At 49.1% G+C, this 19162-nt stretch overlaps 1 protein-coding gene across 3 annotated transcripts in view; it reads right to left on the reverse strand.

Moving 5' to 3' along the window:
• Positions 1–5865: 5865 nt before the first annotated feature.
• The window catches only part of NPDC1 (neural proliferation, differentiation and control 1), a 63810-nt gene continuing 50513 nt past the window's right edge, over positions 5866–19162 (reverse strand). For all 3 annotated transcript variants that reach the window (XM_060270241.1, XM_060270240.1, XM_060270242.1), the window contains 4 exons: positions 18721–18805; positions 16020–16099; positions 10247–10343; positions 5866–6129 (listed from right to left, as the gene is read on the reverse strand). In XM_060270241.1, coding sequence (XP_060126224.1) covers positions 6111–6129; positions 10247–10343; positions 16020–16099; positions 18721–18805 — 281 coding nt within the window. In that variant the 3' untranslated portion in view covers positions 5866–6110. The remainder of the gene's footprint in view (positions 6130–10246; positions 10344–16019; positions 16100–18720; positions 18806–19162) is intronic.

Here is a 19162-nt window from a genome sequence, read left to right on the forward strand (position 1 = left end):
TCCACCTCCCCCACCTCCCCCCCACAAGTCCCCTTCTGCCACAAGTGGATCCTGCGGGTGTCGAGAGCCATTTTGAAGCTGGGTTTGTCCCCACCACCCCCCCTTAGCCCCTGGACCCCCCCAACCACCACCAGGAGGCCCCCCGAAACAAAAGGAGAGATTAGGATAGGCAACCCCCCCAACTATTTATATGTAACCCTCCAGCATAATACCAAAAAACGAGCAAACAATTAAAAAGATCGATTTCTTCCTTTGTTAAACGTCGCATTTGTGACTTCCCCAGATCCCTTCTTCCGGGTTTTCATAGCTTCTTAATATAATTTAATTCTTAATTATTCTTAGAAATCAACATTTCCCCCCCCCTTATTCTTCGTAACGCCTCCCCACAGGCCCCCCTCCTGCCACAAGAGGAGCCTATGGGGTGCGACCCTCCGAGGGTCCCTATTTTCCAGATTTACAGAAGCTTTCCCGGTTTCTGATTTGATCCCGGAACGTCCCGCTTCCCTTTTAGGACGTCCCTCTTTTCATCAGCGGCGCTGGGGGTTAAACCCCCGAGAGCCTAGGGCTTGCCGATCAGAAGGTCGGCGGTTCGAATCCCCGCCGCGGGGGTGAGCTCCCGTCGCTCGGTTCCCCCCGGCTCCTGCCCACCTAGCAGTTCGAAAGCACGTCAAAAGTGCAAGTAGATGAAGAGGGACCGCTCCGGCGGGAATCATAGAATCCTAGAGTTGGAAGAGACCCCGAGGGTCATCCAGTCCAACCCCCTGCCAAGCAGGAAACACCATCAAAGCATTCTTGGCATATGCCTGTCAAGCCTCTGCTTAAAGACCTCCAAAAAAAAGGAGACTCCACCACACTCCTTGGTAGCAAATCCCACTGCCGAACAGCTCTGACTGTCAGGAAGTTCTTCCTAGTCATAGAATCCTAGAGTTGGAAGAGACCCCGAGGGTCATCCAGTCCAACCCCCTGCCAAGCAGGAAACACCATCAAAGCATTCTTGGCATATGTCTGTCAAGCCTCTGCTTAAAGACCTCCCAAAAAAGGAGACTCCACCACACTCCTGGGTAGCAAATCCCACTGTCGAACAGCTCTTACTGTCAGGAAGTTCTTCCTAATGTTGAGGTGGAATCTTCTTTCTTGTAGTTAGAATCATGGAATCCTAGAGTTGGAGAAACCACGAGGGCCATCCAGTCCAACCCCCTGCCAAGCAGGAAACGCCATCAAAGCACTCTTGACATATGCCTGTCAAGCTTCTGCTTAAAGACCTCCAAAGAAGGAGACTCCACCACACTCCTTGGCAGCAAATCCCACTGCCGAACAGCTCTTACTGTCAGGAAGTTCTTCCTAATGTTGAGGTGGTTATACTATTAGAATCACAGCGTTGGAAGAGACCACAAGGGCCATCCAGTCCAACCCCCTGCCAAGCAGGAAACGCCATCAAAGCATTCTTGACATATGGCTGTCAAGCCTCTGCTTAAAGACCTCCAAAGGAGGAGACTCCACCACACTCCTTGGCAGCAAATCCCACTGTCGAACAGCTCTTACTGTCAGGAAGTTTTTCCTAATGTTGAGGTGGAATCTTCTTTCTTGTAGTTTCATAGAATAATAGAATCCTAGAGTTGGAAGAGACCCCAAGGGTCATCCAGTCCAACCCCCTGCCAAGCAGGAAACGCCATCAAAGCATTCTTGACATATGCCTGTCAAGCCTCTGCTTAAAGACCTCCAAAAAAAAAGGAGACTCCACCACACGCCTTGGTAGCAAATCCCACTGCCGAACAGCTCTGACTGTCAGGAAGTTCTTCCTAATGTTGAGGTGGAATCTTCTTTCTTGAAGTTTGAATCCATTGCTCCGTAGATCAATAGGAACCGCCACAGCGGGAAGGTCAACGGCGTTTCCGTGCGCTGCTCTGGTTCGCCAGAAGCGGCTTTGTCATGCTGGCCACATGACCCGGAAGCTATACGCCGGGTCCCCCGGCCAATAATGCGAGATGAGCGCGCAACCCCAGAGTCGGTCATGACTGGACCTAATGGTCAGGGGTCCCTTGACCTTTATTTCCATCAGAGAAATGTTGGAGGGGATAGAGTTCTCTGAGCCATTTGGCCACCCGAAGGCAGCCCTGTATAGGGAAGTTTCAAAATGTTTAAAATGGAGATTGAATCCTGACAAGACAGAGGGGCTGTTTGTGGGGGACAGGAGGCGGGCGGGTGTGGGGGACTCCCTGGTCCTGAATGGGGTCACTGTTGACTCAGGTCAAGTCTGTGGTCTACCAAGACTCCTGGATCCTGTTCACATGTCCTGCTCTCAAGCCAGGTGTCCCCCATCCTGTATTTGTGCCTTTCATTTTTTTTTTGCCCTTACATTTCTCCTTGTTAAAATTCATCTTGTTTGCTTTGGCCCAGTTGTCTAATCTGTTAAGGTCATTTTGAGGTGTGATCCTGTCCTCTGGGGTATTAGCCACCCCTCCCAATTTGGTGCCGTCTGCCAACTTGCTCAGGATGCCCTCAAGCCCATCATCCGAGTCATTGATAAAGATGTTCATAGAATCATAGAATCATAGAGTTGGAAGAGACCCCAAGGGCCATCCAGTCCAACCCCCTGCCAAGCAGGAAACACCATCAAAGCATTCTTGACATATGCCTGTCAAGCCTCTGCTTAAAGACCTCCAAAGAAGGAGAATCCACCACACTCCTTGGCAGCAAATTCCACTGCCGAACAGCTCTTACTGTCAGGAAGTTCTTCCTAATGTTTAGGTGGAATTTTCTTTCTTGTAGTTTGAATCCGTTGCTCCGTGTCCGCTTCTCTGGAGCAGCAGAAAACAACCTTTCTCCCTCCTCTATATGACATCCTTTTATATATTTGAACATGGCTATCATATCACCCCTTAACCTTCTCTTCTCCAGGCTAAACATACCCAGCTCCCTAAGCCGTTCCTCATAAGGCATCGTTTCCAGGCCTTTGACCATTTTGGTTGCCCTCTTCTGGACACGTTCCAGCTTGTCAGTATCCTCCTTGAACTGTGGTGCCCAGAACTGGACACAGTACTCCAGGTGAGGTCTGACCAGAGCAGAATACAGTGGTCCTATTACTTCCCTAGATCTAGATGCTATACTCCTATTGATGCAGCCCAGAATTGCATTGGCTTTTTGAGCTGCTGCATCACACTGTTGCCTCAGGTCAAGTCTGTGGTCTACCAAGACTCCTGGATCCTTTCCACATGTACTGCTCTCAAGCCAGGTGTCCCCCATCTTTTCATTTTTTTTGCCCAAGTGTAGTACTTTACATTTCTCCTTGTTCAAATTCATCTTGTTTGCTTTGGCCCAGTTGTCTAATCCGTTAAGGTCATTCTGAGGTGTGATCCTGTCCTCTGGGGTATTAGCCACCCCTCCCCATTTGGTGTCGTCTGCCAACTTGCTCAGGATGCCCTCAAGCCCATCAGGATGCCCTCAAGTCTGGGCCCAAGACAGAATCCTGTGGTTCTTCCCACTACCTAAAGAAAGAGTATGTAAGATAGACTCTCTCTCCTTCTCAAAGGGACTGTAACCCACCCTAGGATGGGGTCGGACCTTGCTGTAGATCAGGCCTCCCCAAACTGCGGCCCTCCAGATGTTTTGGCCTACAACTCCCATGATCCCTAGCTAAGAGGACCCGTGGTCGGGGATGATGGGAATTGTAGTCCAAAACATCTGGAGGGCCGAAGTTTGGGGATGCCTGGCCTACAACTCCCATGATCCCTAGCTAACAGGACCAGTGGTCAGGGATGATGGGAATTGTAGTCCAAAACATCTGGAGGGCCGCAGTTTGGGGAATGCCTGCTGTAGATCATATCCCAAGAGCTGAGGGGGACCCAACTCGCCTGGCACATAAAAGCCCAGAAGTGATTTGAAAATTGTTCCATCATCACCAATGCCGTTATCCTTCTTCTGCCTCAGTTTGTCCCCTTCCCACCTTTAAAATGGGCGTTTTCCCCCGTTTGTGGGATGTTCTCCCCCAAAGAGGCTCGCCAGGCAAAAACATTCCCTCTTTACCTAGGCCTTCATCCATTAAACAATCTGTGACCTTTTAAAGGGGGGGGGCTCTTATTATGATTTTCTTTCTGTGATTGTTTTACCGCTGTTATTTATTACGGCGCTGCTGTTTATTACATTTATATGCCACCCTTGTCTGCCGAGGATCTGCATTCAATCTGCATTTCATCCTCACAACAACCCTACAAGGTAGAATGAGCTAAGAGGTGGTGACCGGCCCAAGGTGAGCTTCGTGACCGAGTGGGGATTCGAACCCAGCTCTCTCCCAGGTCCTAATTCGACACTCTAACTAGGCTAGGCTATGTAAAATTATGGTTCTAATGTTGCCCACCCCTCTGGGATCTTGGATATTACGCTGTGTATACGTTGAATAAATAAATAAGTATATAAAGTATATAAGTATATATATATATATATATATATATATAGGTATATAAATAATATGATTTTCTTTCTGTGATTGTTTTACTGCTGTTATTTATTACGGCGCTGCTGTTTATTACATTTATATGCCACCCTTGTCTGCCGAGGGTCTGCATTTCATCTGCATTTCATCCTCACAAAAACCCTACAAGGTAGAATGAGCTAAGAGGTGGTGACCGGCCCAAGGTGAGCTTCGTGACCGAGTGGGGATTCGAACCCAGCTCTCTCCCAGGCCCTAATTCGACACTCGACACTAGGCTAGGCTATGTAAAATTATGGTTCTAATGTTGCCCACCCCTCTGGGATCTGGGATATTACGCTGTGTATACATTGAATAAATAAATAAGTATATAAAGTATATAAGTATATATATATATAAGTATATAAATAATATATATAATAAATAAGTAAATAAATAAATAAGTATATAAAGTGTTTTCATGTCCTAGGAATACTCTTGGGTCCATCTTCCCTTTCAATCTTCACAAAATACAGAAAGTCGGGGGGCGGGTGGAGGGGCGGGACCCCCCCCCTCCCCGCCATACGCCTCAAATAAAGAACGGCAAGGTACCTATGCGTACGTATTTTCACATCTTACAAATCGGAGGGATTCGATTCGGCTTCAAAATAGATTTATAGCGTTTTATCATTGGGTTCAAAAGAGATACATAGCATTCTGTGCACGGAGCGGCGGCGGGTGGATTCGCATTCGGGGCTTTTGCTCCGAGGGCCGCCGACAAGACGACTTGGCTTCCGGGACAATTGCAGGAGTTGGGGGGTGGCTGAAAAAGTCGGGGGAACTCCCCTTCCTTCTCTCACACCCCGCCCCCCCCACCCCCGTCAAAAAATATATGCAAATTTCCTCCCCCCACCCCAATTCACGCGCCCAATCATCTAAATAGTGATAGGTTGTTGGATCTAAGAGGAGTTAGGACTTACCTTCCAAGTCCCGGGACCGGCAGCCGTGCGACGCCGGAAGTGGCGCCGGCGTCGCTTCCGCCGCCGCTTTGCCCTTCTATGGGCGCCCAAAATGGCCGCCGGCGGCTTCGCACACGTGTCGGGAAGTGCGCCGGCGCGGCTCCCGGCGCGGCTCCGCCCATCTACGGGCACCCAAAAATGGCCGACGTCTCCGACACCGGAAGCCGCGCCCGTGCGCTTCCCGTCGGTGCGGCTTTTGAAGCCGGCGGCGGCCATTTTTGGCGCCCACAGAAGGGCAAATCGGAAAGGGGGAAAAATATGGCTGCCGGCAGGAGAAAATAACGGGGGAAAACGGGAGACGAAGTGAGACGGGGGGCCACCGGGGAAAGGTAAATAAAAACGGGGTTTTCCCGGGGAAAAACGGGCTACTTGACAGCTATGAGTTAGGGGGTCGCAGTGGAAGCAATGAAGAGCTGGGGAGCGAAGCCCCGCCCACCCACCCGCCCGCCCTCCCCAGCGGCCAATCGTGTGCATTTATTTCAGAGAGTCATTTGTTGGCGTGGGGAGGGGAGATGCCGGTTCGGGAGGCGCTGCAAAGGAGAGTCTTTCTTTAGGTAGTGAGGATGCCGGCACTTTGGGAGGTTCCCGCACCCAAGGCTGGGCAGAGGCGGTCCACAACATGCTTGGTCACGGGTGCGAATCGGTGGGCGGGGAACGCAGCGAGGCGTCGTCAAAGAGAGGGTTCTTCACTTCCATTTCGCCCGTCTGCGTCGGGTCCCGGGCGGTGCAGGCGGAAAGAGAAGGGAGAAGATGCGAAAAGCAGCCAAAATTAAGGGATTTTTAGTCACTTTCTCCCCCAACGCCCAGTTTTTTTTTTTGGCATTTCCTTTTAAAAATCTACTGCCCTACACCAGGCATCCCCAAACTGCGGCCCTCCAGATGTTTGGGCCGACAACTCCCAGGATCCCTAGCTAGCAGGACCGGCGGTCGGGGAAGATGGGAATCGTAGTCCAAAACATCTGGAGGAGGGCCGAAGTTTGGGGGTGCCTGGTTTATTGCGTTTGCATCCCGCCATTTTCTCCACGGAGCTCGGCGGGTCTCTCTGCCTGTCTCCATTTAATCCAGGCATCCCCAAACTGCGGCCCTCCAGATGTTTTGGCCCACAACTCCCATGATCCCTAGCTAGCAGGACCAGTGGTCGGGGAAGATGGGAATCGTAGTCCAAAACATCTGGAGGGCCAAGGTTTGGGGGTGTCTGGTGTAGGGCAGTGTTTCCCAACCAGTGTGCCTCCAGATGTTTTGGAACTACAACTCCCATGATCCCTAGCTAACAGGACCGGCGGTTGGGGAAGATGGGAATCGTAGTCCAAAACATCTGGAGGGCCGAAGTTTGGGGATGCCTGGCCTAGGGCAGTGTTTCCCAACCAGTGTGCCTCCAGATGTTTTGGGACTACAACTCCCACGATCCCTAGCTAGCAGGACCGGCGGTCGGGGAAGATGGGAATCGTAGTCCAAAACATCTGGAGGGCCGAAGTTTGGGGATGCCTGGTTTATTGCGTTTGCATCCCGCCATTTTCTCCACGGAGCTCGGCGGGTCTCTCTCCCTGTCTCCATTTAATCCAGGCATCCCCAAACTGCGGCCCTCCAGATGTTTTGGCCGACAACTCCCACGATCCCTAGCTAGCAGGACCAGTGGTCAAGGATGATGGGAATTGTAGTCCAAAACATCTGGAGGGCCGAAGTTTGGGGATGCCTGGCCTAGGGCAGTGTTTCCCAACCAGTGTGCCTCCAGATGTTTCGGGACTACAACTCCCATGATCCCTAGCTAGCAGGACCGGCGGTCGGGGATGATGGGAATCGTAGTCCGAAACATCTGGAGGAGGGCCGAAGTTTGGGGATGCCTGCCCTACACTGTTCAGCTGTAAGAACACGCAACTGTATGATCAAGATTTCTTTAGCACCTCAGAGTTGGAAGGGACCCCCAAGGGCCATCCAGTCCAACCCCCCCTGCTGAGCAGGAAACACCGTCAAAGCATTCTTGACATATGGCTGTCAAGCCTCTGCTTAAAGGCCTCCAAAGAAGGAGGCTCCACCACACTCCTTGGCAGCAAATCCCACTGCCGAACAGCTCTGACTGTCAGGAAGTTCTTCCTAATGTTTAGGTGGTTATACTATTAGAATCATAGAATCGTAGCGTTGGAAGAGACCCCAAGGGCCATCCAGTCCAACCCCCTTGCCGAGCAGGAAACACCGTCAAAGCATTCTTGACAGATGGCTGTCATTGCCTCTGCTTCAAGACCTCCAAAGAAGGAGACCGTTAACAGCCATCTGCAGTCGTTAACAGCCATCGACAGGTTTACCACTCCCATCAGCCCACCACCCATTCCCACCCACCCCCACCGCCCCCTGTATCCTATATAATAAAGTCCAAGTTGTCCCCGCGTCCCGTTTTCGCGCTAATGCGCGTGTGTCCCGGGGACACAGGGATTGGACGCAGAGACTGGACCGTTTCCCTGCGGCCGCCAGCCGCCATTTTTTATTCTTTGCCTCGCCCGCGCGGTGGGTCGCGCGGCGGGCGCCTCCGCTTCCTGAGCGGGAGGCGGAGGCGCCTCCTAAGAGCCTCTCTGGCGGCTGAACTGCCCGCCGTGGTCTGAGGGCGGGAGGGGGGAACAGGCCGCTTGCCTCCCTCGGCCCCCGGGCAGCTCGGAAACCTTCCTCAGGCCCCCTTCTGCCCCCTTCGGAGGCTGGCTTTCCCTTTGTCTCGCCTCCCTACCCCCTTCTCCCAGCGGCGGGAGCGGTGCTCGCTCCGGAACTCATTGCCGGGCAGCGACACCTCTGAGCGCCTGCAGAGTGCCCAGACTTTTCTAGCGCCCGTTTTCTACACGGGCTTAATGACACTAGTATATATATATATATTTATATAAGGGTCTGGTTGCTTCTGTTTCAAGTGTATCTGAAGAAGTGTGCAACACTTAGTTCAGGCATCCCCAAACTGCGGCCCTCCAGATGTTTTGGCCTACAACTCCCATGATCCCTAGCTAGCAGGACCAGCGGTCAGGGATGATGGGAATTGTAGTCCAAAACATCTGGAGGGCCGGAGTTTGGGGATGCCTGACTTAGTTGGTCTTTAACAGGCACCCCCAAACTGCGGCCCTCCAGATGTTTTGGCCTACAACTCCCATGATCCCTAGCTAGCAGGACCAGTGGTCAGGGATGATGGGAATTGTAGTGGGAGGGGGAAACAGGCCGCTTGCCTCCCTCGGCCCCCGGGCAGCTCGGAAACCTTCCTCAGGCCTCATTCTGCCCCCTTCGGAGGCTGGCTTTCCCTTTGTCTCGCCTCCCTACCCCCTTCTCCCAGCAGCGGGAGCGGTGCTCGCTCCGGAACTCATTGCCGGGCAGCGACACCTCTGAGCGCCTGCAGAGTGCCCAGACTTTTCTAGCGCCCGTTTTCTACACGGGCTTAATGACACTAGTATATATATAAGGGTCTGGTTGCTTCTGTTTCAAGTGTATCTGAAGAAGTGTGCAACACTTAGTTCAGGCATCCCCAAACTGCGGCCCTCCAGATGCTTTGGCCTACAACTCCCATGATCCCTCGCTAGCAGGACCAGTGGTCAGGGATGATGGGAATTGTAGTCCAAAACATCTGGAGGGCCGAAGTTTGGGGATGCCTGACTTAGTTGGTCTTTAACAGGCATCCCCAAACTGCGGCCCTCCAGATGCTTTGGCCTACAACTCCCATGATCCCTAGCTAGCAGGACCAGTGGTCAGCGGTGATGGGAATTGTAGTCCAAAACATCTGGAGGGCCGAAGTTTGGGGATGCCTGACTTAGTTGGTCTTTAACAGGCACCCCCAAACTGCGGCCCTCCAGATGCTTTGGCCTACAACTCCCATGATCCCTAGCTAGCAGGACCAGTGGTCGGGGAAGATGGGAATCGTAGTCCAAAACATCTGGAGGGCCGAAGTTTGGGGATGCCTGACTTAGTTGGTCTTTAACAGGCATTCCCAAACTGCGGCCCTCCAGATGCTTTGGCCTACAACTCCCATGATCCCTAGCTAGCAGGACCAGTGGTCGGGGATGATGGGAATTGTAGTCCAAAACATCTGGAGGGCCGGAGTTTGGGGATGCCTGACTTAGTTGGTCTTTAACAGGCACCCCCAAACTGCGGCCCTCCAGATGTTTTGGCCTACAACTCCCATGATCCCTAGCTAGCAGGACCAGCGGTCGGGGATGATGGGAATTGTAGTCCAAAACATCTGGAGGGCCGAAGTTTGGGGATGCCTAACTTAGTTGGTCTTTAACAGGCCTCCCCAAACTGCGGCCCTCCAGATGCTTTGGCCTACAACTCCCATGATCCCTAGCTAGCAGGACCAGTGGTCAGCGGTGATGGGAATTGTAGTCCAAAACATCTGGAGGGCCGAAGTTTGGGGATGCCTGACTTAGTTGGTCTTTAACAGGCATCCCCAAACTGCGGCCCTCCAGATGCTTTGGCCTACAACTCCCATGATCCCTCGCTAGCAGGACCAGTGGTCAGGGACGATGGGAATTGTAGTCCAAAACATCTGGAGGGCCGAAGTTTGGGGATGCCTGACTTAGTTGGTCTTTAACAGGCATCCCCAAACTGCGGCCCTCCAGATGCTTTGGCCTACAACTCCCATGATCCCTAGCTAGCAGGACCAGCGGTCCGGGATGATGGGAATTGTAGTCCAAAACATCTGGAGGGCCGGAGTTTGGGGATGCCTGGTCTTGAAGGTGCTACGGAAGGAATTTTTTAAATTTTGCTTCAATCAAACAAGGAGAACTTTTGTTTTCAAGAAGCACGCCGAGTGAGACCAACTCTGACCCGGGGGCCAAGGGCGCGCGGAAGAGGAAACACTTACGGGAGCAAGGCCTGGACACTCGTAGACGGTGAAGTCCCCGTCTTCGTTTTCTTCGTCCGAAGATGCAGATTCCGGACCTTTGGCCTCCTCTTTAGTCCTAATGGATGGGGGGGGGGAGGAGGGTGAGATGTTGGCAGGGCGGGCTGCCTTTCATAGAATCATAGAGTTGGAAGAGACCCCAAGGGCCATCCAGTCCAACCCCCTGCCAAGCAGGAAACACCATCAAAGCATTCCGGACAGATGGCGGTCAAGCCTCTGCTTAAAGACCTCCAAAGGAGGAAACTCCACCACACTCCTTGGCAGCAAATCCCACTGCCAAACAGCTCTTACTGTCAGGAAGTTCTTCCTAATCATAGAATCGTAGAGTTGGAAGAGATCACAAGGGCCATCCAGTCCAACCCCCTGCCAAGCAGGAAACACCATCAAAGCATTCCTGACAGATGGCGGTCAAGCCTCTGCTTAAAGACCTCCAAAGAAGGAGACTCCACCACACTCCTTGGCAGCAAATCCCACTGCGGAAGAGCTCTCACTGTCAGGAGTCGGTCATGACTGGACCTAATGGTCAGGGGTCCCTTTACCTTTTCCTTTAATTCCCATGTTAACCGGCATCCCTGCACGTCAGGCTGGAGTTAGAATCATAGAATCATAGAATCATAGAGTTGGAAGAGACCACAAGGGCCATCTAGTCCAACCCCCTGCCAAGCAGGAAACACCATCAAAGCATTCCTGACAGATGGCTGTCAAGCCTCTGCTTAAAGGCCTCCAAAGAAGGAGACTCCACCACACTCCTTGGCAGCAAATCCCACTGCCGAACAGCTCTTACTATCAGGAAGTTCTTCCTAATCATAGAATCGTAGAGTTGGAAGAGACCACAAGGGCCATCTAGTCCAACCCCCCGCCAAGCAGGAAACACCATCAAAGCATTCTTGACAGATGGCGGTCAAGCCTCTGCTTAAAGACCTCCAAAGAAGGAGACTCCACCACACGCCTTGGCAGCAAATTCCACTGCCGAACAGCTCTTACTGTCAGGATGTTCTTCCTAAGGTTTAGGTGGAATCTTCAAAGCAACAGGAGTCCTGTTGCTTAAACCAAGGTATATGAGAGCTGCCTGCAGGTATTCAGAAAAGAGGGACAGTGGCACTTTGCGTGTGCTCAGAGGCTACTCCCCTTGCTCAGTGAAACACAATAGGATCCAGCCCCAGGGGGATCCACATTCAGTCCTGCTTCCTTTCTGGGTGTGCATTTGGCAAGCCTTTAACTATGGCCTCCCTAAATTAAATTCATAGAATCATAGAATCGTAGAGTTGGAAGAGACCACAAGGGTCATCCAGTCCAACCCCCTGCCAAGCAGGAAACACCATCAAAGCATTCCTGACAGATGGCTGTCAAGCCTCTGCTTAAAGACCTCCAAAGAAGGAAACTCCACCACACTCCTTGGCAGCAAATCCCACTGCCGAACAGCTCTTACTGTCAGGAAGTTAGGTGGAATCTTCTTTCTTGAAGTTTGAATCCATTGCTCCGTGTCCGCTTCTCTGGAGCAGCAGAAAACAATCTTTCTCCCTCCTCCATATGACATCCTTTTATATATTTGAACATGGCTATCATATCACCCCTTCACCTTCTCTTCTCCAGGCTAAACATACCCAGCTCCCTAAGCCGTTCCTCATAAGGCATCGTTTCCAGGCCTTGGACCATTTTGGTTGCCCTCTTCTGGACACGTTCCAGCTTGTCAGGATCCTTCTTGAACTGTGGTGCCCAGAACTGGACACAGTACTCCAGGTGAGGTCTGACCAGAGCAGAATTCGCCCGTTCAGAACACCCAACCCGCTCTACCCACAGAGTTGGGCTAGAGGACCCCTGTGGGTGCCTTCTGACGCAGTCCTATGATTCTATGACTCCACACACAGAGAGCCAAAATGTCAATTCGGTGTCCAGGGCAGCTCCATCTGGTACGCAGGATGAGACCCCACCTGCCTGCAGACTGTCTCGCCAGAGTGGTGCATGCTCTAGTTATCTCCCGCTTGGACTACTGCAATGCGCTCTTCGTGGGGCTACCCTTGAAGGTGACCCGGAAACTACAACTAATCCAGAATGTGGCAACTAGACTGGTGAATGGAAGCGGCCGCTGAGACCACATAACACTGGTCTTGAAAGATCTACATTGGCTCCCAGTACGTTTCCGAGCCCAATTCAAAGTGTTGGTGCTGACCTTGAAAGCCCTAAACGGCCTCGGCCCAGTATACCTGAAGGAGCGTCTCCACCCCCATCGTTAAAGACCTCCAAAGAAGGAGACTCCACCACACTCCTTGGCAGCAAATCCCACTGCCGAACAGCTCTTACTGTCAGGAAGTACTGAAGGAGCGTCTCCACCCCCATCGTTCTGCCCGGACACTGAGGTCCAGCGCCGAGGGCCTTCTGGCGGTTCCCTCGTTGCGAGAAGCCAAGTTGCAGGGAACCAGGCGGAGGGCCTTCTCGGTGGTGGCGCCTGCCCTGTGGAACTCCCTCCCACCAGATGTCAAAGAGGAAAACAGCTACCAGACTTTCAGAAGGCATCTGAAGGCAGCCCTGAAGTTCAGGGAGGCTTTTAATGTTTAGAATCATAGAATCCTAGAGTTGGAAGAGACCCCAAGGGCCATCCAGTCCAACCCCCTGCCGAGCAGGAAACACCATCAAAGCATTCCTGACAGATGCCTGTCAAGCCTCTGCTTAAAGACCTCCAAAGAAGGAGACTCCACCACACTCCTTGGCAGCAAATCCCACTGCCGAACAGCTCTGACTGTCAGGAAGTTCTTCCTAATGTTGAGGTGGAATCTTCTTTCTTGTAGTTTCATAGAATCATAGAATCCTAGAGTTGGAAGAGACCACAAGGGCCATCCAGTCCAACCCCCCTGCCAATAATTTAATAGATTATTGCGTTTTATTCTTCTGTTGGAAGCCGCCCAGAGTGGCTGGGGAAACCCAGCCAGATGGGCGGGGTATAAATAAATGAATAAATAAATAATAATAATAATGATGATAATAATAATAATTTATTATTATAATAAAAAAACAACCCTGTGTTGAACCCCTGGAGTATCAAAAGCTGCATTTCCAAGCTGAGGCACCTGCAGAACTCTGGCACCAGGATGTGACACCTTTCTGAAACTTGGCTAGGCGTGTTGGGGGAACTCGGCACCATAAAGATGGCCTTGCTGGGTCAGACCCACAGGGCACGCGGCCCAGTGTTTCACTTCTAACGGGAGCCACCCAGGATAAGGATTAGCATGCGGGTAATAAAGTGAGACTGCTACCCTCTGCCCTTGACACCTTGGCACCCGGGACTCAAAGGTACCCTGCCTCTGAACACAGAAGACTGCGCTTGGCAATTGACCTTCCATCAATTTCATAGAATCCTAGAGTTGGAAGAGACCCCGAGGGCCATCCAGTCCAACCCCCTGCCAAGCAGGAAACACCATCAAAGCATTCTTGACATATCGCTGTCGAGCCTCTGCTTAAAGAACTCCAAGGAAGGAGACTCCACCACACTCCCCGGCAGCAAATCCCACTGCCGAACAGCTCTTACTGTCAGGAAGTTCTTCCTAATGTTGAGGTGGAATCTTCAAAGCAACAGGAGTCTTGTTGCTTAAACCAAGGTATATGAGAGCTGCCTGCAGGTATTCATAAGAGGGACAGTGGCACTTTGCGTGTGCTCAGAGGCTACTCCCCTTGCTCAGTGAAACACAATAGGATCCAGCCCCAGGGGATCCACATTCAGTCCTGCTTCCTTTCTGGGTGTGCATTTGGCAAGCCTTTAACTATGGCCTCCCTAAATTAAATTCATAGAATCATAGAATCATAGAGTCGGAAGAGACCCCAAGGGCCATCCAGTCCAACCCCCTGCCAAGCAGGAAACGCCATCAAAGCATTCCTGACAGATGCCTGTCAAGCCTCTGCTTAAAGACCTCCAAAGAAGGAGACTCCACCACACTCCTTGGCAGCAAATTCCACTGCCGAACAGCTCTTACTGTCAGGAAGTTCTTCCTAATACTTTCTTGTAGTTTGAATCCATTGCTCCGTGTCCGCTTCTCTGGAGCAGCAGAAAACAACCTTTCACCCTCCTCTATATTTATTTAAGGTGTGTTCGAAATTGCGACAAAGTGAAGATGGCTGGGTGCCAGCGTGGCGCACGGGGCTTTGCCACACTCCTGGGGCTGTTTGCCCCGCACTCCTAACTGCACACCATAAGGTTGCGAATATAAGCCCCATTTTGACTGTCCACGGTCGGGATTTGGGGGGAAAGTGAGTCTATAAGCCTGGCCAATACAGTACTTTAAAAACTAGGTTACCACTGTCTTGGTAGACCACAAACTTGACCTGAGTCAGCAGTGTGATGCAGCAGCTCAAAAAGCCAATGCAATTCTGGGCTGCATCAATAGGAGTATATCATCTAGATCAAGGGAAGTAATAGGACCACTGTATTCTGCTCTGGTCAGACCTCACCTGGAGTACTGTGTCCAGTTCTGGGCACCACAGTTCAAGAAGGATACTGATAAGCTGGAACGTGTCCAGAAGAGGGCAACCAAAATGGCCAAAGGCCTGGAAATGATGCCTTATGAGGAACGGCTTAGGGAGCTGGGTATGTTTAGCCTGGAGAAGAGAAGGTTAAGGGGTGATATGATAGCCATGTTCAAATATATAAAAGGATGTCATATGGAGGAGGGAGAAAGGTTGTTTTCTGCTGCTCCAGAGAAGCGGACACAGAGCAATGGATTCAAACTACAAGAAAGAAGATTCCACCTCAACATCAGGAAGAACTTCCTGACAGTAGGAGCTGTTGGGCAGTGGAATTTGCTGCCAAGGAGTGTGGTGGAGTCTCCTTCTTTGGAGGTCTTGAAGCAGAGGCTTTACAGGCATCTGCCAAGAATGCTTGGATGGTGTTTCCTGCTCGGCAGGGGGTTGGACTGGATGGCCCTTGGGGTCTCTTCCAACTCTACGATTCTATGATTCCCCCGCCTTGCAATACTAGAATTGAGGATCATCCAATTAAGTTGACAGGCAGCAGGTTCAAGCAAACGATGCAACTCACTGCCACAAGATACCATGGGGGCTCACTGGCTTAGGTGGCTTCAAGAAGAGACTAAACATTAGGAAGAACTTCCTGACAGTAAGAGCTGTTCGGCAGTGGGATTTGCTGCCAAGGAGTGTGGTAGAGTCTCCTTCCTTGGAGGTCTTTAAGCAGAGGCTTGACAGGCATATGTCCAGAATGCTTGGATGGCGTTTCCTGCTCGGCAGGGGGTTGGACTGGATGGCCCTTGTGGTCTCTTCCAACTCTATGACTCTATGATTCTCTATGATTCCACCTCAACATTAGAAAGAACTTCCTGACAGTAAGAGCTGTTCGGCAGTGGGATTTGCTGCCAAGGAGTGTGGTGGAGTCTCCTTCTTGGGAGGTCTTTAAGCAGAGGCTTGACAGCCATATGTCAAGAATGCTTTGATGGTGTTTCCTGCTTGGCAGGGGGTTGGACTGGATGGCCCTTGTGGTCTCTTCCAACTCTTTGATTCTATGAGTAGGAAGAACTTCCTGACAGTAAGAGCTGTTCGGCAGTGGGATTTGCTGCCAAGGAGTGTGGTGGAGTCTCCTTCTTTGGAGGTCTTGAAGCAGAGGCTTGACAGACATATGTCAAGAATGCTTTGATGGTGTTTCCTGCTTGGCAGGGGGTTGGACTGGATGGCCCTCGGGGTCTCTCCCAACTCTAGGATTCTAAAAACATGGGGAGAAAAAGGCGCTACTCACTTCTCCATGGAGAGCATCTGTTGTTTCTGGTGTTGGTAGTGGTACATCTGGGCACTCTGCGCCAATTTCTTGTCGCCAGGCTTTGGGGGGAGAGAAAAACAGACACAGTGTACACGGCAGGGCAAGTTGGGCTGTTGCAGCGAGTTTGGAAAGAAAAAAGAGCATGCGGAAATCGTCACAGCCCGGCGAAGTACTTCCCGTTGAGAAGGAGCCGAGTTCGGGGAAGCTGCTCACAAAGGGATTTCTGTATTTTAGTGTTTTGCTGGAAGCCGCCCAGAGTGGCTGGGGGAACCCGGCCAGATGGGCGGGGTATAAAAAATAAATTGAAATTAAATTGGAAAAAAAAAATTTAAGCAAAGGGCAGGCCCCTCCCTAAGGGACGTAATCCTTATGCCCCCGGAGCAATTGTATTAACTGCTAGCAGAGATGTATTTGGAAGGTTGTGAGGCCAGAACAGGATACGATACAGAGATGCAAAGGTAACCTTCTGCCATGGGTGGGTAACTGGGGCTCATTATTAGGGTGGGTCCTAAAAAACTTTTTTTGGGAAACTTTTCCTCCCTCGATCTTATATCAGGCGTACGGTATAAACATAGTCAAATTTCAAATTGGGGACAAATCGGTTCATATTTAGACCCCGCTCCTACAGATGGAAATTTGGCCTCGCGGCGAGTGATGAAAACGTAGGCATTACTTAATTACTTAATTACTAATTACCAAAATAGAGGTTTAGTGTAAGGCATAAAAGCATATTTTTAGCATATATGGTGTACAAGTACAATGTATAATATTGCATAAGGCATAACTTTATTAACTACGCAAAAGGTAAGCATTTAGTACAATTTATACCTAAGTAATTACTTAATTACTAATTACCAAAATAGAGGTTTAGTGTAAGGCATAAAAGCATATTTTTAGCATATATGGTGTACAAGTACAATGTATAATATTGCATAAGGCATAACTTTATTAACTACGCAAAAGGTAAGCATTTAGTACAATTTATACCTAAGTAATTACTTAATTACTAATTACCAAAATAGAGGTTTAGTGTAAGGCATAAAAGCATATTTTTAGCATATATGGTGTACAAGTACAATGTATAATATTGCATAAGGCATAACTTTATTAACTACGCAAAAGGTAAGCATTTAGTACAATTTATACCTAAGTAATTACTTAATTACTAATTACCAAAATAGAGGTTTAGTGTAAGGCATAAAAGCCTATTTTTTTAGCATATATGGTGTACAAGTACAATGTATAATATTGCATAAGGCATAACTTTATTAACTACGCAAAATGTAAGCATTTAGTACAATTTATACCTAAGTAATTACTTAATTACTAATGCCCAAAATAGAGGTTTAGTGTAAGGCATAAAAGCATATTTTTTTTAGCATATATGGTGTACAAGTACAATGTATAATATTGCATAAGGCATAACTTTATTAATTACACAAAAGGTAAGCATTTAGTACAATTTATACCTAAGTAATTACTTAATTACTAATTACCAAAATAGAGGTTTAGTGTAAGGCATAAAAGCATATTTTTTTTAGCATATATGGCGTACAAGTACAATGTATAATATTGCATAAGGCATAATTTTATTAATTACGCAAAATGTAAGCATTTAGTACAATTTATACCTAAGTAATTACTTAATTACTAATGACCAAAATAGAGGTTTAGTGTAAGGCATAAAAGCCTATTTTTTAGCATATATGGTGTACAAGCACAATGTATATTATTGCATAAGGCATAATTTTATTAATTACACAAAATGTAAGCATTTAGTACAATTTATACCTAAGTAATCACTTAATTACTAATTACCAAAATAGAGGTTTAGTGTAAGGCATAAAAGCATATTTTTAGCATATATGGCGTACAACTACAATGTATAATATGGCATAAGGCATAATTTTATTAACTACGCAAAATGTAAGCATTTAGTACAATTTATACCTAAGTAATTACTTAATTACTAATGACCAAAATAGAGGTTTAGTGTAAGGCATAAAAGCATATTTTTTTTAGCATATATGGTGTACAAGTACAATGTATAATATTGCATAAGGCATAATTTTATTAATTACGCAAAATGTAAGCATTTAGTACAATTTATACTAATTAAGTATAATGTGATGTTTTGATGCAACACATAATATGGGTGGTGTTTGTTTAATGTTTATGTTTACTTGTTTAGTACAACGTTTGCTTAATTGTTCCATATCATTTGTTCCAAACCATTGGTTTTTCACGTCAATTATCAACATGTTTTCTCTTAAATAAATAAATATTGCAGAAAAGAAGAGTAGGCAACTCTTATTGCTCTACATAAAACCTAAAATTGCTGTTGATTAGTTCACAATTGAACATACTGAGAATAAATGAGTCCAATTCCTACGTTTTCATCACTCGTAGCGAGGCCAAATTTCAGTCTGTAGGAGCAGGGTCTAAATATGAACCGATTTGTCCCCAATTTGAAATTTGACTATGTTTATACCGTACGCCTGATAGAAGATCGAGGGAGGAAACATTTTCCAAAAAAGTTTTTTAGGACCCACCCTACTCATTATTGCCTGGAATTAGGCATAGAAGTGTTTGGTTTTTCTCCAACATTCCCTATAAACAGCGAAGGGCATCGTGTTGAGCGCATAGCCGGAAAATGGGCGCAAAAGAGGCAAGGACCTACCGAGGTCTTGTCATACGACGGAGGGCCCGGGAGTTTCTGAGCTGGGTAGTCGGCTTTCTGAGCGAGGCGTATTTCCTTTTGCAGCCTGGGGAGAAAAAGCAAGGGAAGAATGAGACACGCCAGCAGCTCGCTGGATCAGGCCAGGCATCCCCAGACTGCGGCCCTCCAGATGTTTTGGCCTACAACTCCCCTGATCCCTGGCTAACAGGACCAGTGGAGAAGAGAAGGTGAAGGGGCGATACGATAGCCATGTTCAAATATACGGAAGGGTGTCATGTGGAGGAGGGAGAAAGGTTGTTTTCTGCTGCTCCAGAGAAGCGGACACGGAGCAACGGATTCAAACTACAAGAAAGAAAATTCCACCTCAACATGAGGAAGAACTTCCTGACAGTGAGAGCGGTTCGGCAGTGGGATTTGCTGCCAAGGAGTGTGGTGGAGTCTC

Source organism: Zootoca vivipara, chromosome Z (genome assembly GCF_963506605.1).
Source record: "Zootoca vivipara chromosome Z, rZooViv1.1, whole genome shotgun sequence".
NCBI classification, from domain to species: domain Eukaryota; kingdom Metazoa; phylum Chordata; class Lepidosauria; order Squamata; family Lacertidae; genus Zootoca; species Zootoca vivipara.